At 42.8% G+C, this 25,064-nt stretch overlaps 2 protein-coding genes across 5 annotated transcripts in view; one reads left to right on the top strand and one right to left on the bottom strand.

Annotated features, from left to right (window-relative positions):
* pear1 (platelet endothelial aggregation receptor 1) overlaps nucleotides 1-22,081 on the top strand; it is a 47,378-nt gene extending 25,297 nt beyond the window's left edge. For both annotated transcript variants that reach the window (XM_035627180.2, XM_035627187.1), the window contains exons 5-23: nucleotides 2,764-2,856; nucleotides 6,191-6,437; nucleotides 8,528-8,630; nucleotides 9,014-9,150; nucleotides 9,685-9,897; nucleotides 11,694-11,868; nucleotides 12,069-12,189; nucleotides 12,297-12,460; nucleotides 13,552-13,654; nucleotides 14,227-14,379; nucleotides 14,478-14,609; nucleotides 14,797-14,928; nucleotides 15,239-15,361; nucleotides 15,542-15,760; nucleotides 16,661-16,770; nucleotides 17,027-17,153; nucleotides 17,895-17,957; nucleotides 18,442-18,636; nucleotides 20,034-22,081. In XM_035627180.2, coding sequence (XP_035483073.1) covers nucleotides 2,764-2,856; nucleotides 6,191-6,437; nucleotides 8,528-8,630; nucleotides 9,014-9,150; nucleotides 9,685-9,897; nucleotides 11,694-11,868; nucleotides 12,069-12,189; nucleotides 12,297-12,460; nucleotides 13,552-13,654; nucleotides 14,227-14,379; nucleotides 14,478-14,609; nucleotides 14,797-14,928; nucleotides 15,239-15,361; nucleotides 15,542-15,760; nucleotides 16,661-16,770; nucleotides 17,027-17,153; nucleotides 17,895-17,957; nucleotides 18,442-18,636; nucleotides 20,034-20,185 — 2,762 coding nt within the window. In that variant the 3' untranslated portion in view covers nucleotides 20,186-22,081. The remainder of the gene's footprint in view (nucleotides 1-2,763; nucleotides 2,857-6,190; nucleotides 6,438-8,527; nucleotides 8,631-9,013; nucleotides 9,151-9,684; nucleotides 9,898-11,693; nucleotides 11,869-12,068; nucleotides 12,190-12,296; nucleotides 12,461-13,551; nucleotides 13,655-14,226; nucleotides 14,380-14,477; nucleotides 14,610-14,796; nucleotides 14,929-15,238; nucleotides 15,362-15,541; nucleotides 15,761-16,660; nucleotides 16,771-17,026; nucleotides 17,154-17,894; nucleotides 17,958-18,441; nucleotides 18,637-20,033) is intronic.
* Nucleotides 22,082-22,137: 56 nt separating this feature from the next.
* The window catches only part of lmna (lamin A), a 29,583-nt gene continuing 26,656 nt past the window's right edge, over nucleotides 22,138-25,064 (bottom strand). For all 3 annotated transcript variants that reach the window (XM_035627198.2, XM_035627206.2, XM_035627214.2), the window contains 3 exons: nucleotides 24,943-25,005; nucleotides 24,626-24,802; nucleotides 22,138-24,303 (listed from right to left, as the gene is read on the bottom strand). In XM_035627198.2, the coding sequence (XP_035483091.1) occupies nucleotides 24,271-24,303; nucleotides 24,626-24,802; nucleotides 24,943-25,005 (273 nt within the window). In that variant the 3' untranslated portion in view covers nucleotides 22,138-24,270. The remainder of the gene's footprint in view (nucleotides 24,304-24,625; nucleotides 24,803-24,942; nucleotides 25,006-25,064) is intronic.

Raw genomic sequence — 25,064 nt, forward strand, 5'->3', positions numbered from 1 at the left:
GAGGAAAACAAATCCGCAGCAGTCAAGTGCAGCTGAAATGATGGCTGTGGTCTGCAAGTCAAACAATGTCACATTTTGTGCACACAGAATAACTCATCCTCATTACGCAAAGCGAGCTGTTTTTTTCCACCCAATGTGCAAAGTCAATGGCATATGACACTGGAATTACCCAAATGATGGGTTTGAATCCCACCGAGGCTTCTCATACTGCAACTGCACAGTATGTACTGGCAGCCCGAGCTGGAATATTAAACTTCAAACTGATGCTCCCATCTTGGTAACTTTTATAATTTCAAGGATTTAATGTCGTTGAAGCAGAAACTAGTTTTCCATCAGCCAAAAAAGTCTGATGGACTCAGAGGTGTGGCACTGCCGCAATATACAGTTCAGGGTAGAACAACTACTCCCTCATACTGTATGTGTTCCTGAATGCTCTGAGATAACTGAAGTCTTCAAAATGACACCAGGGTCAAAGTTAAGAAAATAATGCAAAAATAGTACGGCACTCGACCAGGGCCAGCAGTCCCATTTATTTCAATAATGCTGGACCGAATTGTACACACACTCATATATATCAGTTCCCTAAAGATGCAAATATGCCTTTGTTTCCATCAAAATCCATGAATTATTGGGATATCGGTAAAAAAACAACAACAACAAAAAAACAACCCCAAAACTTGGACCTGGACCCGCCCCTTTGTCTGGATCAGCGCAAAAAATGTATTGGGTTCTTCCTTGGCCCATGTCCCGCATCCTTCTACAAAGTTCCATGGAAATACATTCAGTAGTTTTTGCATAATCCCTAATCCTATTTACGAACAAACAAACCAACCAACCAATTTACCCAAAAAAAGGACGGGTGAAAACTCAAAGGGAATAATTGACTATAAATATCAAGTTGTCCAAACCAAGAGGGGCTTTTTAATGTCAGGTCATGGCCTATTAATGGAGAAAGGTGAAAGGTATTGTGATGTGGATGTTCATTTAATTTTATTTTGAACTGATAGAATATTGTATTATATTTTGTGACGGTCATCCAAAATCTTGAGACAATGATGAAAATAAACATTTTCAATTAAATGCATATGGCTTTAAAACATTCCTGCATATGACTTTGATTTTAACATGACAGCAAATGTATAGGTGCTGTGGTTTAAATTAATGACACGTAGTTGAATATTGTGGTCATTTGAAAAAAAATAACTGTCGACAGCTCAATGACACACTGTTATTTCTGAGTGTCAGCGGCAGTGACACATAAACGAAGCGGAGCCATAAATGTCTCCCAGTGGTCGAGAAAATTCTAGCTCAGCCTTACGAACCGGTTGATCTCAGAAATGATGATGGTGATAATACGATGTTTGTGTGCAGATGCCTCGAAAGCTGGAGAAGATAATATGCATTTGTGCTTATTGTTGGGCAAACATTCACAGCAGTCTGTAATCCTGGCCACGGCTGTGTGTGTGTGTGTGTGTGTGTGTGTGTGTGTGTGTGTGTGTACTTTTGATTTGACTATAATTGAAATATCTCTTCAACGTGTCATCTATGACTGCCCTTTGAGTACAATGTAGTGTTTTGGGTCGTGTTTTCTAAATAATATATGATTAGGGATAATGATACCCACGTCCTTCATTTTATGACATGTTGGTCTTTTCTTAGATCCCCCAAATCTCCAGCCTCCAGTGTCCACACACACTTTCAACTTTGGAGAAAATAATCAATGAACTATTGTTTATGTCTCTAAAGAGAAACAAGGAAACGTGTATATACAACACACGGTTCTCAGTTGCACATTGGTAGAAAACAGTTGTCTCTTGCAGAATTGTTAGTCGTCAGTCAGAAATGCATGTTGGAATTAAGTTAATTACTAGCAGAACCATTTATAATGCTGTCAGTACGAATGGCATCCAGCACTGGTGCGTTCAGCTGCTGGGTTGAGCCCAGCTGTCGGCCATATCATAGTTTATGAGGGGCGGAATATGATGGAAAGATTGTGATTCAGAGGAACAGATTGTTGATTGAATAAAAAAGTAACTTTGATGACAAAGAAAATATTGGGGGGACCTTCCTACTGTGAGGTGACAGTGCGAACCACTGGTCCACCATGCTGCCACGTGGAATCAATGTGGAGCTTAATTAATCATAAATAATAAAAAGGATTTTTGAAATATATATATATCTTTTTTTTCACAAAAATAGAATTTCAAGTTGGAGTAGAGTAAAGCTAAACTTTCAGTATATTTATTTCCACAATAATCGATAAACTACCAACTACTGTGGCGCCAGAGGAGCAGGACACCAACATTGTGGGTTTTTGAAAACTAGTCAATGTACGAGCACAGATATCAGAGTACATAACCAATGCATTCCTGTTTACGTGAGTGGTATTTGTACAGATGCAAACTGAAAAAAAAATATTCCAGGATTATTTTGTCCTATGTGATAAACAAGTATTGTAAAAAATATGCACATGTGTATAATTACTAGAGTTAAATGACATCTGGTTCCATTTAAACAAACACATCTGGAACCCAAAGTGTGGTGTTGGTGACGGGGTACTTGCAATGGCTGTACCGTCAGTGTGGATATGTATGTGTGAGAATGTTACCTTATGTAAAGCTGTATATATATATAAATCATCTTTACCCTCCAATGTTATGCAACAGCTTCAAGTCACTGCACATCTTGATATCTGTTAAAGAGTTTAATAATGTTTTTCCCACAAAATCTCGGTCTGCTATAAACTGTGTTTTCAATCAACAGCTCGCTGCACAAAGGAGTGTGTCCACGGCCGGTGTGTCGCTCCTGACCGCTGCCAGTGTGAGGGAGGCTGGCGAGGAGACGACTGTTCCAGCGGTATGAATCAGCCTTTATCCCTCTCCTTCACAGACATTTCCTCACACTCACCCTCTCGCTCATTCTCCCCCCCAATTCCATCACTTTCTCTTTTCTTCGCTCTCTTCAGATGCACACACAAACAACAGGAAATGACAACTGGCCATTAGTCAAGAGCCTGATCTTACACCACTCCATCACACACGGGACGCCTTTCCAATGGAAACGACAAGGGAGCATTACCGCATGCGCGGCGATGAGTCATTAATGTCAGTCTCAGTCCAGAAGTGTCTCAGTTCTCCGCCTCTCACCGAAAGTTACTATTCAAAATTAACAGTTATGATAGTCATAACTCCACACCTGCTTTTCTTAATGAGAGTGAGAGGTGCTACAACAATAAAACCATCAAGTGTAATAACGCTGAAACTCCTTACACCTACATATGTGTTGAAAATGGTATGAGAGCAATAAGTTAGTTAACTACTGTATGATGAACTGAAAGTAGCCAAGGGCTATAAAAAACAACAGACGTAAATCTTCATCTTCTCCTTGCTGGAACTTTAGCAAAAGTAAAGTCAGGAGAAAAAGTTAGATAATGTTTATTCAAAGGCAGCAACTCGCAGGGGCAAAGTCAGACCACGTTAGTCTTAGTCAGAAACCTCTTTAAATTTGATCGGCCAAACACAAGTGTGAAACCAGGACCACATTTCACAGGGCTGCCGTTCCCCCTCACTGAAATGGAGTTTTCCACTGCCTTCAGCCCGTTTCATCGCACTCAGCTGGGTCAATAGTACACAGCCGCCTCTATTTTCCCCCCCACTCCTCTGCAGAGAGATGGAATTAGCTCTAACGGGTAGCGGTCGGTGTCTTGACAGGGGGATGATGGGAAGGGGAAATGGAAAATGTTACCCCACTCCCCGTCTTGCACGGGCCAGTTTTCTCCATCTCTCCTTACACTCCCTCTCCACCATTCCCCTCACTTACGTAAACCGTCTCCCTTTGTTTTCATTCGTTCACTCCACTCTCTCCCGAGCCTTGGCTCCACTGTATCTTCCTTTTAAACGGGTGACTTTTTTTGGCAGAAAGAGACCCGACACTTCCTGGATGCCTGTTTGTTGAGCTATCTAACTGTGGGAAAGAGGAGAGGGGTCTGAGTTTTTTTAATACTAAACGCTCTTAGGACCGTGAAGATGAGAGGGAGAAGTATTCTCTGTGTCCGAAAAGGTGACACGAAAGCTGTTTTCGGACATGAACTCCGGAAAATGTCTGGAAAATTGAGTCCCGACACTTCGTCGAGCTGGAATCAGAAGCGAGCAGCGAGTCCAGGCGACTGTGTGGCACAAACAAAACTGGAAAAAATTCACAGGGGAAATGGAAGAATTTTCCCACCATATTAGTGTGCATTCTTCATAAAGGGCGGTGAGGAGATTCCAGCTCTGAAGTGTGTGCCACTCAGCTGGGTCTAGATTCTGGTCATATGCCGTACAGGTGACATTCTTGATACTCTGCGCGTTTACAAAAATGTCACTTTTGGTCCATTCCGTCAGTGTTAAATGCTGAACGCACGTAAACGCGTGTGATCACAGTAAAAAACGCTCCGTTCTGTCAAACTTCCGCGGACTTCGAGTTGATCTTTGCTCCCCGTTTAAATGATTAGATCAAAGCTGGACACACTTTCGGCTGAAGTGACTGTATGTGATGAAAGTAAACAAACTCAGCAACGCCGTCAGAGGAGGACTCGCACTCAGCGACGCATGTTTACATGCAGATAAACAAACAGAGAGGGAAGAGTTTTGATAGTGGTCGGTGGAGGGGCTCGCATGCTGCCAGCTGTTCGCCGGAAATCCACGCTTCCAATATCATCTGCTGTCGGGACGCATCCTTGTGCTGACAGCCCCCGCAGACCCCTGGGTAAATCTCCCCTGCTCTCCTGGAAAATGTCTGTGTAAATATAATTGCCGCTCCAGCTGAACTTCTCATTAGTCACCGCGACACACTCCGGCACAAACCCCTCTTGTATGCCAACAGAGAGAACAAGTGAAGTTGTGACTCTTTTAAACAAAAAGAGGCGAGGGTCCCGCGTCGGGGTTAGTGCAATAAACACTGAAGTCCAATGGCAGTGCGCTTTGCTCCAAACCAAATTTAGCTCTACTCGACCCTCCATGTAATTATTGTCAAAGCTGTTGCAGGGCATATGTACAGAAGAGGCGGGGGGGGGGGGGGGGGGGGGGGGGGTTGTGGACCTGGACACGTGTGACGTGTAGCTCAAGATTTTGTTGCACAGCTGATATTTTTTCTTTTTTGCATGGATGTCTCCTGCTCAAAAGAGGATTCACAGAAATCAGCATGAAATTGTTGGCATTGTTTTTGTCTTGAGAGAAGAGAGCTTGCGCTCATCCACCTGTTAAGTCACTGCTATTGGATATCACAATCCTTCGACGATGTCCCTTGTCCGTGACAGTCCAAGTTATTGATGAGAAATTTGAGGAATGCACCCATGACCAATCCGGGGTTCTCTCGGAGGGTCGAGATCTCACCGTCATGAATTGAAATCCAAACCTTGTGTGAATGTCCGCTGCACGCTAACCCCCCAGAGCGGGTCTCCAGGCTTCTGTAAACGTAACCATTTAAAACTCGTCCGTCTCGTGAGCTCCATGCAAATCTCCCTGCAAATGTGAAATTATTTGTTGGAAATGTGACACCCCTGAGCTACAGGGCCACATTTGGATGTGCAGATCCACACTAATGTGTGGAAGAGAGAGTACCCCTCCCCCCCCTAAACAACCCCTCTGTTCTGTTGTTCATCTCTGAATTTAATCAGATTTATTTCTGTTTGTTTTTCATGATGTCATATATTTCTGTAAATGTACACTGGGGTTTACGGGAGAGAAACTAAATGAGGAAAAACACAGGCACAAATTGATCAAACTTCATCATAATGCAACTGAGAATAACCATGTGTAATGTTATTTTTGCCTCTGTGTTTTCATTTCATTTCCAGCATTGCAGAGTAGGGTTGACTCTTACTGGAAGATGACTGGTTGAAATTGTTGGAAAATGTGGGCAATGAGAGTCGGAGCCTCCCTGGTGTGTGTAGTTGTTTAAGTGCAGGAGAAAGTTTTATTGGGGGAAAAAAAAGAGTTCTAAAATCCAGAAAACAGAATAATGTTTTCATTTGGAGCTAAAGATAATAATTTAAAAAAAGAAAACGCAAATCTAAAATCCAAATTCATATTTTAAAGTAAACCCAGGCATCAGATCGGGGGTTGTGTGTTTGAATATCTCGGCTCAACAGCATATTCTGGAACAGTTCTCTTCATGATCAATAAATGACAGTTGTCCTTTTACTCCTCAGCCTGTGACGACAAGCACTGGGGCCCAGGCTGCAGTCAGCAGTGCAAGTGTGAGAATGGCGCGCTCTGCGATCCCGTGAAGGGGACATGCCAGTGTCCCCCGGGGTTCATAGGACGCTACTGCGAGGACTCCTGTCCAGCAGGCACCTTCGGGAAAGGCTGCCTGCAGAGGTGCAAGTGTGGCACTGGAGGATCGTGCGATAAGGCAACAGGGGAGTGCTCGTGTTGGGACGGATTCACTGGGACATTGTGAGTGCACAAAAAACAATGATGGCAGCTTAGCATATGAGAGCACATTAACTTTGTGGAGATGAGCTTCGATTCAATTATGCTAAGGCTGAGCAATCCTCCTCCTGTGTGTCGTTTCACCCAAATCCATATCTCGCAAGGCTGAAGAATCATTCAAAAAAATTTAATCCTATCACCTGTTACTGCCAAGACCTACTGTAGCTTTGATAAAATATTCATTTAAATCCTGCCATAATCTATTGAATAATCCTGCCAACAAACAAAAATGGACAAACTGACAAACCGAACCAATCACATCCTCCATGGTGGCTGTAACTAAAAGGGTGCTTGAAAAGCGCATACCTCCACCAAGGCTAGCGCCATGTTCTCGCCATGCTAAAGAAAGTGAATAAAAACAAGCTGTAGGGTACAGCATGTTTCCACGGATTCGCTCCATAATTTAATAATTTCTTCCTTGGGTCTTACCCTTCCCCTCCACAGAAATTAGTTGAGTCGTTTTTGTGTAATCCCACTTACTAAGAATCAGACAAAAAAACGCCGAGGAAAATATAAATTCTTCGGCGGAGGTAGTTAGTTCCCCTAACGGGCCAATTTGAGGCTAGTGGGTTAAAAAGGGCATAGAATTTCCAAGGGTCGTTCTATGAAGAAAAGAAAAAAAAACAGGATTAAGAATATTCAGCCATGCTGGCAGCTCATCCAATTGTCACCAAGCTATTTCACCGAAAACCACAAATGTCAACCTCACGGTGAAAGAATCAGAGGATCATCCTCTGGGGACAATCAAGGTCTGAGCCACATTTCATGACAATTCATCCAATAGTTGGTGAGCTACTTCGACCAACTGACAACATTTCCATCTGCAGAGTCATGCCACTAGTGTGGCTAAAAAATGTACAATCTCTCTTTTGGTATGAGCCATTTTTAGAGTATGTGCAGTTGATTATTTCATTTGAAAGACACATGATACTTCTCTTCATTACACATCACTTCTTCTCTGAGGCTCTGTCACACAGATATTTCAGGGCCAGCTACATAATTTTTTTTCCACAACTCAATTTTATTGTGAAAAAAGAAGAAGATTGAAGCTGATGAACTACACTATAATCCATAAGTCATGTGTTTTTTTTAAGATGCCCCTGAGGATGAGTGCGCAAGGAAAATTCTCCCCCACCCCCCACTAGATATTAGTGGAAACTCTTATACTGCCAATGTGAAAGCGCAACACACCATTTTAAGCTAAATAAAACAAGAACCTGGAAACGCAGATAATGGGATAAAGCTCCTTGATGAAATATCTGAAGTCCTTCCATGTTCGTTCAGCTCCGGGGTTTGACAGAAAATATAATCGTGCTGATGATTCCCGAAAGGCTGTTGTACTGCCAGGTCTTTCAGTAATGAGGGAGCTACTGTTTTTCTTTCTTACTCTGCCTTTTCTATTTTTTTCTTCTACTTTCCTTCCGAGTAGTTTTATCACCTAACTGTTGTCCATAAGATCGTTATGAATATATATATATATATATATATATATATATATATATATATATATATATATATATATATATATATATATATATATATATATATAAATAACTGCTCTAGAGTTTCCTGATTTCTACATTCTTAAGCTATGAAGTCTGTATCTCATCATTTGTGCTCAGTGCTTAAGTAGAAATGGAAAGTAAAAGTCAACAAAAGTATTAGAAACAGAAGGACACTTCAAGTACCAAGAGTAATGGTAGGCTCATTGGCTCATAATGCCAAAGTAACTATAGTATCATCATTTATTTATTGATTAGATTCTGTATTACTAATCTGCAGTTGTAATCTTAGATGATCAAATGCATTACAGCGAGTAAAAACTACAATTTCGAATGGAAGTATAAAAACAGCACAACAACAGCATGAAATAAAAATACTCAGGCACAGTACAAGTACCTCAGAAAGTACTGTACTTGAGTAGATTTACTTACTTACTTTCCAAAACTGTTTGTTCTGATTCTGAGCACTTTTACTTTTTAAAATAAAAGTCATTAGTAATGTCTCAGGACAGTTTTATTTTTGACTACTATCATCTTCATCCTTCTCCCCAGCTGTGAGAAGGCGTGCCCAAGGAAATGCCAGGCGCGTTGTCCCTGCCAGAACGGGGGTATCTGTAGGGGCAAAGGGATCTGCGCTTGCCCTCCTGGATGGACGGTACGTTTTTGGGTTTAGGGCTTGCATTGACCTTCACATTATCCTCGGAGGGTTCTAGATTTGAAATGAGGTCATGCGTTCTGTTCCAGCTGGCTCCAAACTCTGGACAAACAGCTCCTTTCTCAACACAGACTTTTTTCCTAAAGAGATTTTGAAACTGTCATCTCGGGGATAAAATGCAGATTCATGAGTTCTCTTTGTTTTTGGAAGACGTGCAAGGGATGAGGTGATTGTGATCCCATCAGAGAATAAACTAGGCAATTATTTTCCATGTAACTGGTGGCGTCTCATTTGTAGTTTTTTGCAAGGACGCATTCACAATTCTTTGGCATTTCTCTTTCTGCCTCTTGAGTGTTTTTTTCGTCTCCCTCGTTCCTCTGCAGGGTGCGGTCTGTACAGAGCGATGTCCGGAGGGAAGGTTTGGGCCAAACTGTGCCGAGGAGTGCGTTTGCCACAACAGAGGCAAATGTGACCCTGAAACCGGACAGTGCCAGTGTGCTAAAGGTTTCACGGGTAACAGGTGTGTATATGCAGGTGCACCTTTGAATGTGTCATGATGTAGAGCCTTGTTTTTGCTTCTTTTGTGCATGAGGTTGCCATATAGGCTGATTCATGCCATCTCTGGTGTCTTCCATAATCAGTGACAGCCTCTCCCTCCACTGCAAGTGAAGAATCAAAACATAAAGCTGTCTCCACAGCAGTAAGTGTAACATAATCCTCAGTCAGAGAAAGCCTGCCTAGATGTTTTGGCATTCTCGTCCATTTTCATGTCCTTTGATATAAATCTCTGTCGACTGATGTTTGGTAGATTTCAAATAACTTAATTTCTAGTCAGTGGACAGTTGTTAGTTTAAGCCATATTGCCCCCCCCCCCCCAAAAAAAAAAATTCTGACTATATAACAAAGACCAGAGACAGAAGAATACAGAGTATTGGCTCACATCATGCTGGCTTGCCACAACATAAACAGAAGTTAAGATTTTTAGGATGTGGTCCATGCTTGAATCAGAAACAGACTCATGTTGTCAACACAAGCCTTTGCGCTCTGCCCTCAGGTGCAACGAGGAGTGTGTCGCAGGCACCTACGGTCAGGACTGCAAAGGTGCGTGCGACTGCGCGAACGGCGCCCGCTGCTACAACATCGACGGAGGCTGTCTGTGCGAGCCGGGCTTCAGCGGCCCACACTGCCGGGACAGGATGTGTGCACCCGGCAAATACGGCATGCACTGCGAGCGCGCATGTCTCTGTCAGGACAAGCACACGCTCAGGTCAGTGGGTGCTTGTCAGGAGAAGATGAAGGGACTTAAAGCTACACAAACAATTCTCTAAAGTCGTGTTCAGACCTTTTCCGGAGTTTGCTTTTCACATATGATGAACGCAGCAGGAGATTATCTGAGTCATACGGCTCTCTAGCGTCTGGGTAGAACATCCAGGAGGCAGGACGTGGTGATGATTACGCAGCAGTCATCAAAATGGCCACTCGGCCTCTGGATTTTCTGGAAATTTTACTAGGGGGCTGGCAGGAAAAGTTCCGCAAAGTTTGCATTCACACATACAGCCCCTAATTGCGGAGGAATGTGCGGACTTCAATGAACACAGCACAAGGCAGAGCTACACTGGAGGCAGAGATCATCCGATTTTGCTCGAGATATACTAAAATGAATGGGGCAAAAGAGACACTAATTTGGGCAAGTTAGCCATTTAGACCTAAGTTCATCGAACTCGATAGTTTAGGGTTGATGAGATGTGCTGCTTTTTTACGGAAGGTGGGGAAGTTTACTAATCTGTTCATCCTCTCCCCTAAAGACAGGAAGCAACTGTCAAATAAGCACTCGAAAAAGTAGGTCTCACCTCTGTAAAGCTCGTCCAAGTGCAGCTCAGCACCTCATGCCTGTGGGCCCGGTGAGCTCGCTGTGTTTCCGTTTGTTCTGTAAAATGAGGAGGAGTGAGTTGGCTTTGACTGCTGACTGCCAAAAGACCAAAGGGTGGGGGTGACCTCTAAAATATTTTTCATTCCTTTATGATATTGGAGAAGGAACAGCAGGCGAGCTAATGCGTCTGGCTAACTGCTAGTTTCTGTCTTGGATAATGTGGCTGACATTAGCTCTTACCTGATTCGACCAGGCTGCCGACGTGGTTCACCCTCACAGGTGTTTTCCTTTGACCTGATTCGACCTCCTCGAAGGACCATGTGGGCGTGTACTTTGCTCTTGACCTAATGCTGCATTCCAGTTTACCTCGGAACACGGAACTCTGGTTTGTCATTCCAGTATGATCTCGGAACTTGGAATTACGACCTCTGAGTCGTAAATTGCAAATGGAACGCCCCTGCGAGTCGGAATTCCGACTCGGGATGTCGTAAAAAAAATCGCCCAAAAAAATCGACCCCGGGGTCCGGGGTCCAAGTTCCGAGTTCTGAGGTAAACTGGAATGCAGCATAACTCTCCTGTTGCCACTGTAGTTTGGCCCAGGGCCTTTGAGAGAGAGAGTAGCGACAATGGAAGTCCAAAATGCTTGCACATCACAGGAATCATGTATACTTCAAATAGTTCCCCGGAAGTTCTTGGCGCACAATTCGGAGCGACAGAACTGCGATTTTTGATAATTAGTAGTCAATGAATGTATCCTTTTACAATAAAGCAGACCGACGTGCCTATGTAGTTACTCTATGTAGTTAGTCAATACGTTTTTTTAAGGTAAAATTTTGTTCATAATGTAATGCTTTAATGCACATGTTGATTTGATTCAGATGTGCTGCTAATATACAATCTGATTATTTAAACGTCTTACCCGTGCAACACAGACGGTCCATTGACTCCATTCTGCTGCTACTCTAATGCGCTGCTGCTCACTTCCAGGAACTATTGAGAGGCTCCATGATCCACCATTGCTGGGTGGAAAAAATGGTCCATCGGAGTGAACGGAGTTGTCGCTACTCTCTCCCTCAACAGATCTGGTCTGGGCAATTTAGCAACTTGTTGCTATTGGTACAACGAGTTTGCGGATCATCCTCATCAGAATAATTGAAAACTCATCCTTTTTTACTTCTGATTCTCTTGTCCAGCTGCCATCCGATGAAAGGCGAGTGCACGTGCCAGCCGGGGTGGGCAGGACTCTTCTGTAATGAGACGTGCGCTCACGGTTTTTATGGTCACGGTTGCCTGGAGCCATGTCTGTGCGTGAACGGAGGGGTGTGCAATAGCGCCACCGGTCGCTGTCAGTGTGCCGCAGGGTTCACGGTGAGTGGTGCCGGCTGGACGTGATTTAGCCAGGAATCACCGGATGAGCTTAGAAATCAGGTTTAAGGATCAATTACTATCTTTGTCAGTGTCTGTTGGTGTGAAGTGAACTAGTTCTCAGATCTAATGAATTTATATATTTCACGAATGTCAATATGTATCTGCCTTATTGAAGTTAGTGTTATTATTCGTGGTTGCAGGGGGTTCATTGTGAGAGTCCATGCAAAAGCAGCACCTTTGGCAAAAACTGCTCCCTGGAGTGCTCCTGCGAAAACTTTGTGGACTGCTCCCCAATCGACGGAACGTGCTTCTGCAAAGAGGGTAGGAACACTGACACGTGGCAGGATGCAAACTGGAGCAAAATTGGTGAAGCAACTTTAGATCAGCCGTGACCAATCCAGCACGGCTGACGATTTGTGTGTCTGCAGGCTGGCAAGGTCTGGACTGTTCCACCCCCTGCTCGGAGAGAACCTGGGGCCCAGGATGCAACGCCACCTGCCACTGCGCCAACGGGGCAAAATGTAACCCTGCAGATGGATCCTGCACCTGCACAGCCGGCTGGCAGGGGCCTCACTGTGACCAGCCATGCCCCGTAAGTGCAAAATGAGGCTTTTTAGATTAATTTATTGATATTTATGTAGGAAGTAATAGAGAGGTTGGCAAACTCGTCCTGAAATATGCATCTGACAACCTCAAACTAGACAAGTTTGAAACTAGACAGGCTGAACTGGGTTGTTTGTGCTGCAGTTCCTTTCATGTTTTTTTCTCTTTTCGGGAATCAAAAAAAGCGAACCTTGAACCCTGGATACAAAAACGAAGAAATATTTATATTTGCATGAACCAATCACTCCGCACAGGAAGTAGATTATACCAACAGTTTGTTAAATTAAAAATGGGTCAAATAGAACCTCTAGCCAGTGATGTTAAACATACAAACAGCCAAAAAATAAAGACACTAAATCTGATTTTGATTCAAGTTTTAGTAACAATTTTAGTCATAGACTTTTTTTGTCAGTCAAAAGTGTAAGTTTTTTACAATTCTTTTGAACCTGAATAAGATATCTGTGCCCAAAATGTTCATTATATATGTAGGATACCATGAATATGCTATAGACGCATACACAGTAAACAAAAATAAAAATAGAATAGAATTGAATAAAATAAAAGGTGAATATCTGAAAAGAATGCAGCTGCAACATGCAAATACAATATAATGCAATGGAAAGATCAGTTTTATGGTGTAAACCCCACCCCCCTCACTTATCCTCCCAAAGCAACAGGAAATGACTCAACACTACTTGAAAACACGTGGCTCTTTGTGAAGTAATACGAACTCTAGACGATAAGAAAAAACGCACAACATATTTATTCTGTGTCAAGCTGAGTAGACAAATGAACTGCAATCTGCGATACGACTAATGCACAAATCATAAGGGTGGTAATGGATTGGACAGTCTGTAGAAGAACTTTTCATCCCTTACCTCATCCTCTGTACGCTTTAATGTGATTTTTTTTTTGGACGTGTAACCTCCCTTTGTCTTCGTCATGCCAACCCAGCAGGCTGTCTGTGCAACAACACTCTGGCAGTGTAGCATTTTGTCTGACTCTGACTGAGCTGGCTGAGTGTTGAAAAGATCCCCCCCTGACAATTCTTTGCCCGTTGGCATTTGTTCACACGTGCAGATGGGCACGTTTGGGCCAGGCTGCCTGAAGAGGTGCGATTGTGTCCGTGCCGACGGCTGCCAAGCTGCCACCGGGGAGTGTCACTGTCTGCCAGGCTGGTGGGGTAAGTGACGGCGACGTCCTCCTGGTGTCGCTTGCCAGCTTGGCTTCGGAGTCGCAGATTAGTCTGGTCCCATAGAAACGAGTGAGCCACAGGTTTCACACTACTCGGTTCATTTTTGGATTGAGCTGTTCCCTAACACGAAGGAACGGCAGTGAGACAGAATCATTTGTCAAACTTCAAATCACAAACACTTTACATTGAAGTCAACCATAGTTTTACATAACCATACCATGCTTTGGAAAAACAATCAGTATAACATTAAAACAACTTGAAATGAACGGATAAAAAACAAAACGTACAAAGCCGCTGGTTTTCGTTTCTCTTACAGGTAAATGTCAGTGATCACTGGAAGCAACCACTCTTTATATTAAGTATTTATACACTTGATACACTAAATTTATGAATGCAGGTTTTCATATGGGAAAATGGATTACATTTTCATTGTGGTAAAGCCACTTTTATTTCCCTCCATTCCTTCCACGACAGTTACACCACTAACAGCAGGACCTGACTGTTCCACTCAACATTTTATATATATATATTTTTAAATTTATAAATTTTTCCCCCTCCAGGTTCCCGCTGTAGCGAGCCATGTTCCGAGGGCTTGTGGGGGCGCCACTGCAACCAGACCTGTTTCAAGCATTGTCCCAACAGTGACACGTGCATAAGGGAAACTGGAGAATGTGTGTGTCGCCCCGGCTACTTGGGAGACTCCTGTCAGAACAGTGAGTGCCTGTTGTCAGCCAGCCGATGAGGTGTACTGGATATATACTGTGTATAACATCGGCCTCGAGGCTCACCCTTTGTCTTTCCCGTCTCCCAGAGTGCCGAGCAGGTATGTACGGTGAGCAGTGCGGCATGTCCTGCCCATCCTGCGGACAGTCGTACCGCTGCCACCACGTGACGGGAGAGTGCGACTGCCTACCGGGGTACACCGGACTCAACTGTGATCAAGGTTGGCATTTAGATCAATAATTATACAGTGCAGCTATGTGCAAATTCCCAAAACATAACTCAATCTTTGTTTTTTCGAAACCACACTCTGGGATTTAATGTATTGCGACATGACAGAAATCTTCTACATTCAGTCTCAACATAAGCTTGTGCATGTTGTTCAATAGTTCATGACGTGTGTATTACAGTGTGTCCAGCTGGCTACTATGGCAAACAGTGTTCTGAAGTGTGCGTCAACTGTGACAACAACTCCACGTGTGACCACCGGGACGGTCACTGCGAATGTCTGCCCGGCTGGACTGCGACTGACTGCTCCAAACGTGAGTGCCACCTCATTTCATGTAACTGCAGTGATGATCACAACATACTATCAACCTTTGTCTTTTGGTATAATTAACTCATTGGTGTTTTAGGTGCTGAAAGTTGACTTTTCCTTTTAATATACATATTGCTTATTTTCTGGCGACTGACTTAATTTCATCACCGAACTCCATGAATAGCCACAGATGTGGTAAAAATCTGTGCCCACAAGTGGAGCATTTAAATCTTTGTTTGTGCAGTTAAATACTAGTCGCACGTGTCCGACACATGGGTGTTTTACTGTGAGCATGTGTGGTTGTTGTTTTTCAGCCTGCAGTCCGGGACGTTTTGGCCCATTCTGCGCACAGACCTGCTCCTGTCCGACCAACCTCATCTGTGACCAAATGACCGGAGACTGCGTCTGTGAAGGTGGAGGAGATGACTGCAGACAAGGTATAAATGCAAACAGGTTTTCTAGGAGCTATTGCATTGTGATCACAGACTACACATCAAGCATTTGTGATAGGAATCAGTCTCTTTCATAACAATTGTAGGATAAAAACAAGTCATACCATGTCTAAATTCTTCAAAGAAAAGCTGCTTTAGTCGGCTGTACTTTGCTGTGTTCGACAGACTCGTCTGAGCGGTCGGGGAGCGTCATGGTTCCTCTTCCTCCTGGCGAGAGGGAGTCGTGGGGGGCCATTGGCGGCATCGTCGTGCTTGTCATCCTGGTGGTGTTGCTGCTGGCTCTGCTGCTCCTCTACCGCCGTAGGCAGAAGGAGAAGCAAAACAACACACCGACTGTCTCCTTTTCCACCAGCCGCACCGTCAACTCCGAATACGCTGTTCCAGGTACAGCGCAGAGGATATTTTGTAGTAAATGTTGTGCCAAGAGATCAGTTACTTAAGAATATAGATTTTAAGAAGCTGTAACAGGAGAGAAAAAAACAGCACATGCTGTATATAGATTATGTATCTGTTGAGTTTCCTCATCGTGTCATGTTTGTATGGAAAACAACAAGGAAATGAATTTAAAGATGGCTTTATCACTGGAAAATTCTCAAGTTGAAATAGTTAAGAGACACTTCATACACATGTCCCTGTGACTTAGCCTGACATTTTTGATATCTTCTGAAATCTAGAGTTTTATACTATTTATCCATCATTTAGGCCCATATATATATATATATATATATATATATATATATATATATAAAGGATAAATACCATTTTAAAAATCTGAAAGGTTCAGGAGAAGAGATGTGAAACACCTGGCATTCATCAACTGACACTATTTGACATCTTACTGAGAAATTTAGATGTTATAAGAAATGAGACCATGGCAAAGACCGCAGCCTCTATCTTGTGCAAGTGCTAATGTTAGTGCCCGTGTTTCTCAGACTTGAGGTCACGTTTCCTATAAATGTCCCTGCTGACTTGCAATGTAATTATTTATGGATTTTTAAACTTATGCAACTAGTTTTAGTTTAAATGCCCACTGACATTCTCGCAAAGGAGGGAAATGTGATGGAGTGAAATTATTTCAGATGCTGAGTAGTGAGTAGTATGTAAGCATAATCAAATAACATGATTATATTTTGATTATAGTTGTGCCGTTAGCCACATAATGGTTTTGGTTCTTTGTGACGGTTGTTTTTTAAATTAGCCTTCCACAGAGACGCATTTCGTTGACCGTGAGGCAAATTTATAGCAGCAGAAACGAGTCCATGTGTTTGTTTTGGGCCCCGACAGATGTTCCCTACAGCTACCACCACTACTACTCAAACCCCAGCTACCACACGCTGAGCCAGAACAGGCCTCCACTGCCGCACCTCCCCAACAACCACGACCGCACCATCAAGGTGAATATCAATTCACTGATCCGATACTTCAGTCAAAAAACATTCAGGAATCACAGCAACTGAGGCACAGCACTGGAAAAAAAATGACTTAATCTATCCAGTCAACAACAGCTGGACATGTATTCAGGGCTATGAAATTCATACGATGCCATAAAGAATAGATGCCACAAACAGCTCTTTGATGTCACTCTACGTCAAAAGCATTTCCTTCACATTGGTGATTTATGACTGCTTGATTGTTCTGTCTGTCACACAGAACACCAATAACCAGCTGTTCTGCAGTGTGAAAAACATGGAGCGCGAAAGGCGGGGCCTGTTCGGGGTGGAGAGCAACGCGACACTGCCCGCGGACTGGAAACACCATGAGCCCCGCAAAGACTCAGGTCCGATGCACATCAAGATTTGATAACTAAACATTTCATTCATTTGGTGAAGACACTTGTGCAGGGAGACCTGCAGATGTCAAGTAAAAATGAAATGAGTGGATTGACATTTACAAGCCGATTAAAGTAGGAAGCTGGTTTCCTGATGTTCTGACCACAGCTACGTAAAAAAATAATCCGTAAAACCTGCAACTTGCTGTGGACGTAACCCTCTGCTATCACACCTCAATGAATTTCCTTATTCTAAGTGACATCGCGAACTAAAGTGTCCAGTTGTACTTTCAGTTCTATCACTCAGGTATCAGGAATATACAGTTACATAATAATTCTTAAAGACATTAAATACCTGGAGAAGATATCAGCAACTTCGGTTTAAAAATATTGATATCAGCTTTCAAAAACCTCAAACGTAACAAAATGTCCTCAGGCCCAAACGAGTGTAAACGCTGTAAAGTCAGGGTCATCCAAATACGGCTTAGGAGGAAAACTTATTAAGTACTTTTTTTATAGGAACGTTTAACAACCAATACATTTCCTTTGGACATAAAATCCCTGTAGTCAACAATAGACATTTGATAAGTGACCATAAAAGCAATAGTTCATAAAAAGTGATGGTTGCGTTGCGGGCGTTCACTCACCTGGTATTGATCTTCGCAGGTTTTCCAAGGCGGCTTGTCTGCTTTTGATTAGTTTACCAACAATGGAAATGAAGATGCCAGGTTTGTCTTTTATTGTTTACAGGGGCTTTTGGAATCGATCGCAGCTACAGCTACAGTGCCAGCCTTGGAAAATACTACAGCAAAGGTAGTTTATTGCCCCATTTTCACCCTTTTCCCTCTGCCATCAGCTTCTGTCGGGAATGCCAAAGCTGCATAAAAACGAAGCGGTCACATGAATATTAGCCACACAGGTTTAGAAAATAGGAATATTCTGTTGTTTTTTTTGTTAAACACCCATAAAGCAAATTTTATAGATTTCTGTGTTAGTCATTCTGGTGGCATATGGCTCCATGGGTGGCAGGGTTGGTTATCATCAATTAGTCAGTTGGTCCAATTTCCCTGTAGCCACCAGCATACCAGGTTTTCTTAAAAGGCCACCTCAGTCACCATTGTTAACATGAACTCAGGAATTCGTGACTGGTGACATGAATTAAAAAAGTCTTTGTCGTTGTGAAGTGATTTGCTTTCGTAGTTCAAACCCAGACTGCGTTCCGACTCTCCACTACGGTCTGTGCTCTCCGCGCGTGTCTTTTGACTCCCGTCTCTCTTTGCGTCCTGCGTGGTGACAGAGCTGAAGGACACGGTGGCGGTGAGCAGCAGCTCTCTGAACAGCGAGAACCCCTACGCCACCATCAAAGACTTGCCAGGCCTACCCTTCTGCCCCCCGGAGAGCAGCTACATGGAGATGAAGTCGGCCGTGCCCAGAGAGCGAGCGTACACCGAGATCAGCCCGCCGCCGTTCAACACGGCCACCTTGCACAGAGGTGAGCGAAAAGTTTTTCACGACCGAAAAAAGTTGCCCTAGATTAGAAGAAAAAAGTTGAGGTAGCACCAACAACACTGTGTTTCCCGTGAGCCGATCACATCAAGGTATATGCCTCAAGAAAAAGGATATCCAAGCACACTTTAGGACTTTGAGGGATCCCTAATGAGGAGAATTGTAATTAGGGCCCGAGCGCCGACCAGCAGGAGGCTGGTGAAGGGCCCTTTGTTCAAGTTATAACCCTTTAATCTTTTTATCATTATTGATCCATCTGCTTTCTTGTTTGTTTAATAAAATGTCAGGAAATGCCCATCACACTTTCCCTAAAGCCCAAGGGTGACGTTATTAAAAGCTCTGTTTTGTCCAACCTGTCAGTGCAATTCCTTTGAACACTGTGCAAAAATGCACGATCCCTCCATCCCCCATCTAATCGAGAGCAGATAATGCAAGCGCGCGCACATTTCCGACAGATGAGACTTAAAAGACAGAGAGTTTCGCTTCGAAATCCAAACTCCTCCAGAGTACCGATCGGTCACACCAGCAGAGAACAGGATTCGTGCCCGTGGCCTGTCTGACAGATGGGGAGGATGGACTTCCTCGGGGGCCGCAGGCCTGGTGAATGAACAACTGTTTACACGGAAGTGGAGAAAGGACACAGGAGGGAAGAGGAAGAGAAGAGAGAGAGAGGAAACTCCGGGTGGCTGTGGATGTTCGACCATTACAACCTCTCTCTGTTACACCAGTGACACATCAGCATTTAGTCAGGATGAGGGGAATCAAATCCTTGGATTAATGTAAAATATCGGCTGGATGGAGATATCCTTTTCCTCTTCTTTTTTTTTCTTCTTTTTTCCAACAAGTGAATATGAGAATCACCAGTGGGAATTGTGAGTAAGGAGACGTGAGGAAAAATTGTTGTCCCTTCCATCGATCACGGTTAAATACACGATATTAGTTAATGATATTAGCACCACACGTCAAAGTCAACACTTTCTACTAAATTCTACAATAATTGTAGATAGTAAACACGTCTGTGCAATCAGGTAATAAACATTAAACTCTCCAGGACCAGTTCGAAGTTGAGTCATATCAGATTGGAAGCAACAGAGCACAGAGGGTCCAGGTACCGTCACTACACATACAGTTCACGGATCTGATTTATTCTCTGTTGCCGGGGAGAAAATAAAAGACGGACCAGCTGTTGAGACATGAAGACAACTTTGATCCTTTTGGACAGGCACCATTTGAGTCAACATGTGGCCCGGAACAAAACTAAAACATCAAAAAGCTAATTTGATGAATGCAGTTGAGTGAAAGGTGGAAAATGTAGATATGATAAATGTATCAAGCATCAAGCTGCTTTTTAATCTGCGCGTTGTTCTCCATTTCCCCCTACAGAGCGCCAGAGCTCCCTAGGCCATGCTCCGCACGAGGACCCCCAGAGCCACTACGACCTCCCCGTGAACAGCCACATCCCGGGACACTACGACCTGCCACCCGTCCGACGCCCGCCTTCCCCCTCCGCCTCGCCCAAGAGAACACCTCAGTGACACTTTTGGGGTGAAGGATTTCTGGCCTGTGCTCGCAAAAAAGAAAGAGCAAACTTTAACGCTCCTCTCTTGACAATCAGAGCTGCAGACCACCTACAGGGACACAACAGCAGCGTCTGTCCCACCGAGGAATTATTGTTTACTGTGGACGTCCTCCTGTTTTCAGCTCAACACTGCCTCTCCGTGGGGCTGAGGTGCTACTCGCTTTCACCGTGACAGACTTGTCATCCAGCGTGTGGAGCCAGCTGGCTGCGGTGAGGAGGGCTGGAATGTGGCTGCCAGCAAGGGGCTTTACATCTGCATTCATCTCCCACGGGGAAAAAAAGAAATAATACAATGTCACCAAAAGACTTGACGGTTGAAAGCAGCAACTTGGGGAATGTTTCTGCGTTTTGAACTCATCCAAACATTCCGTCATTGAAGTTTTTTTCCCCACTCATTTTGCTTGCTACTGATCAGCTGTTTGTACACATTTAACACCCCTGTTCGTCAGAAATCATCAAAAAGGACAAATGTTGTCATTGTTCTAGTTTTTTTTTCTGGTCAGGTTTAAGTATATTGAATCCCCAACCGACAGCTGTGACGTTGTCACAGTTGTCACAGCTGGACTTTATTTTGATCTGTTTTACTTGTAAAAGCCAGCTCCACCACAAAAAAAAGTAATGGGACATTTTTAAAGATGTCCTCAGATGCATGGGTTCATGTCTCACTGCAAACTGAATTCTGAACAAAATCCCACCAGTCTGCATCTTTTCACAGACTTGGGAACCGAAAATTCTTTCTTTATTGCCGATAGTCTGGAGAAGAATCTGGAGGAGTCAGCTCGCTTCACGAAACTATCAATATAAAAGGCATTTTACAATCATCCATATATCACAGTGGTTGTTGTTTTTGTATTTATTTTATTTTTTTTACAAATGTGGCATTTAGAGACACAGGTATACATGTGTGGCTCACCTACAGCTGCTCTGTTGAAAAGGTTGTAAATATAGAAATATATTCTTCGCCTCACAGAACAGCCCTATTTCTGAGATGAACATGTTACAGGGTTTGTGGGACTAAAGTGATCATTTAATTTTCCTTTTTTTTTAAGATTTAACAAAAGGTCAGTGTCTGAGCACAGACACTGTTCATGTTGTGAAAAAGAAACCATTATCCAAAATGGGAAGTACAAGCCAAAAATCAGAGCAGCATTATGAATGTTAATACGAAGTTCTGCGGCAGCATTTCTTGTCTATGTTGTTTAAAGGACACGTTCACCTGAAATATAGAAAGAGGTTGTGTATAGACATGCCCATTGTTTTGTCCATGTTTTGAGATAACTGTCGCTTCGATTCCCCACCATGAGCAGTTTTTACTGGAACAATCTTATCAAAAAGTATCAGCAACAACAAAAAAAACAATCTGACAATTTCCCCTAAAACAAAGAAACAAAACAGGGAGTTTGTTTTTGTCTTTTTCAATGTTGTGGGCATCACATTAAATTCCTTTTCACCTGGAAACCTGAATGATGAGATGCTGCTTAACATGAAATGCGTGTTCTTGTAATATGGCTAAATAGGACATTTAATCAGCCAATTAATCATTTGGCCAAAACTGCATTTAAAAAGCTATGAACTACCACAATCAGTTTTATCAGCTGAGAAAGGAATCTCAGCAGATCTGCCTTTAAGTTTGTCACGATTTCCGAATTGTTTTTGTCATCCAAGGTGGTGTTGCCTCGTTTGTATAACAGACACCATTTGTACCAGAGAGAATGTATGATGTGCTTGAAATGCAATAGTTTTAGGCTGAGCTTCTGCTTGTTTTGTTTTTTAAACACATGACCATATATTTTTTAATGTAACCATGGGAACATGCTGTGTATATAATGTAAATAAAAATTGCTGCACCTTTGATCGGTGGCTTTAAAATGGCCGTGGACTAATCGGGGAAACAGGAAACCACCAGACAACAGTTTTACTCTTTTATTTTAGAAAACACAAAAGGACATTCATTACATCATCCAAATGCATGGCTTCTCCATAATGTTAACAGAATAGACCTGACACAAATCCCACTTCAAGCTAATTAGAACAAGAAATCCCTTTTGGTAACATAAATCCTTGGGTCCTTCAAATGATTCATGAGGCCACATGAGAATTTTTTACAAAGGCCTTTCAAGCGTTTGTCACATACAACACATCTGTGGTTTGGATCCAAGTCTGCAAGTGTCCTGGGTCTTCGTTAACTCAAAATAACATTGCATATAAATGTTGAAGTGTTTTTGATTAGTCAGACAGGCGTCTGAAAAAAAAACCTGACCACAAACTCGCTGCTCGGGGAGGGATGATTGAGATAATAGTTGTGCACAACTCGTGAATTTGACTCGTGAACCCTATGTACTTGAAACATAGACTGTGTCTGTGTCAGTTGTGAATCTGTGTCACGGAGGATATAAGAGTTTGTCATGGACTTCTTAAGGCACTGTGGGGGTCATGATGTCAAGGTCAGACATCTTAAGGCAAAGAAAAAATAATCTAACATGGCAGAAATACCATCTATTTAGTAAAAAAAATTAATAATCCTAAAACAGCTATCAAGTATTTTCTATAAAATGCTTTAATATGCTTTTCTCTGGAGTACAAATGACCAAAGCTGCCGGACTACAGTATAAATCTAACTGCTGTGCTTGATTGGAAAAGGCCCTTAATATAAAAAAAGCAGTGCATAAAGGCAAAAGTCACAAAGCACACAAACCCCAAAGTCTCCCTCAGATCCCAACATCATGCCTGCGGATTTGCAAAGCCAGTAAGCTTAGAGGAAAAGAAAAGAAGAGAAAATAGAAAATAAGAATAAGCCCTTATGACCAGGTTTTTTAGGAGCCACACAAACCGGAGGACGGCTGACAGTCACGGGACTGCAAAACGAGGCATGTGAGCAGAGAACGGTGACGGTTGATGCTTTTGTTTCCGTTCTCTGAAGGTGCGTTTGTTATTTTGTGTCCACTGTCTAAAGAGCAGCAACAGTTCTCTTTTAGAGTAGTGTTTCTTTGTTTGAATTAGCTGAGGATTCCTATAAATATATATACTGTATATGGCACCAAAAAAAGTGACTAAATCTTTTCCCCAGATAGACGACTGATTCTACAATGTTCTTTCAACGTGACATAACTAATAACTAATAATTATTAAGGCGACACGTTTAAATGCACATCTAGCTGAGACACTGAGATTTAATCAACTCATCCAGCAAAACGGTAATTCCTGTACAGATTTTCCATAATACAACCAAAATATTTCCCCTGGGGTTTAAGAATGAACTGAGGACAAAACAAATATATATATTCATCTCTGTGCGCATCACAGTTGCCCAACCATATGGTCCTAAATCCACATTAATGTTGAAACAAACCCTGCTGTACACCCTGAGTTTACAGTACTTTGGCTTTCTTTGGACAAAATTTTAAGAAAAAAAAACAGAGTTACTTAATCTTCTCTGTAGCACATAGACACAGCATGATACTAGGCAAATACATTTAATCTGTAAACATAACCATCATCTTTAAAAAAAGAAAATCGCTGTATTTCCTGGGAGATGAACATGATTAACAAACCCCAGAGTCCCGACTGAGTTAACTAGCTGTGCGTGTTGAGTGTTGACAGCCGGGCCATTAAATGTGAAAACCCCAGCTTGGATCAAAACACCAGCACTGGTCAATGGAGCTGTGTGTGTGTGTGTGTGTGTGTGTGTGTGTGTGTGTGTGTGTGTGTGTGTGTGTGTGTGTGTGTGTGTGTGTGTGTGTTTAAATGTGAGCGTGCAAATAGAGCAGGATACAGTACGAGCATTAGCGCAGACCACATGCAATAATGTAACTTGAATATACAAACTCTAAAGCTGAAATTTGAAAAATCCTGAGCCCTTTGCCAAAACATCGAAGCAAATCTAAACTGCAGATTAATCTGGATACAAAATAAATCAAGATTATATACTGTATATATATCAAAAATAATAATAATAATAATAATGAAGACAAAATGGTAGAAAATGATTATCCTATGTGGGCAACAGGAGGTGGTGGGTTCCAGAGAGGTGCGGTTCGCTTTTTACATGATGGAGCAGGCCTTGGTGACAGGACCCTGACGGAGACAGAGACGGAGGGAAGCCATGAAAAAAACAATATGAATACAACATACACAAAAAAGAAAGAAAAGATAAGAATAAAATACATTTGGTGAACAATGAGATTTCAGCTTTCCTGTAACTTTAAACTGTAAAGTTTCTCTGGAAATAAAAATCGTTCTTCATAAGAAAGTAGAGAAAGGATTTGTGTTTAAATGACCTCATGCCAAAAAATCCTTCTTTGTTTTCTGCTCTACAATAAGAAATATCAAAATCTGCAATGCTCTGTGCGAAGTAATTACTTTTGTCCTATGTCGTAACTCAATCATTTTGCAGTACCTGTCTGAACTCATTGGTGCCCATGAAGAAGGAATGTCCCACGAGGCCCTCAGGTAGACCCCCACCACTGCTGCACACACCTGCGCCGCGGTCCGACGTCTGCCCGCAGGAGTCGCAGATCACTGTGCGGCTCCGCAGATTGTACTCGTTGTCTGCGCCGCTTGTGCTGTGAGCTCCCTGCAGGGGGAGTCGCGGAGCGAGGTGAGTCACTTAATGCCGCTGCTCCGCCGTGAGCTCAGAGTTGACCTGTTCCTCATGTATAATCTACGAGCTTTTCACATTTGCTGGATTATTTAGGAAAGAGGGATTTTTTTTACCATGTCGTCATCTTCATCATCATCATGGAAGAGGGAGCGTGTGACTTTCCTCATGGCCATTTCCTGGTGGAGAAGCCACAGCATGTTTAGTTACTGTGGTCAAGGGAACAGAAGTGTGTAAT

The sequence above is a fragment of the Scophthalmus maximus genome, chromosome 1, assembly GCF_022379125.1.
Source record: "Scophthalmus maximus strain ysfricsl-2021 chromosome 1, ASM2237912v1, whole genome shotgun sequence".
NCBI classification, from domain to species: domain Eukaryota; kingdom Metazoa; phylum Chordata; class Actinopteri; order Pleuronectiformes; family Scophthalmidae; genus Scophthalmus; species Scophthalmus maximus.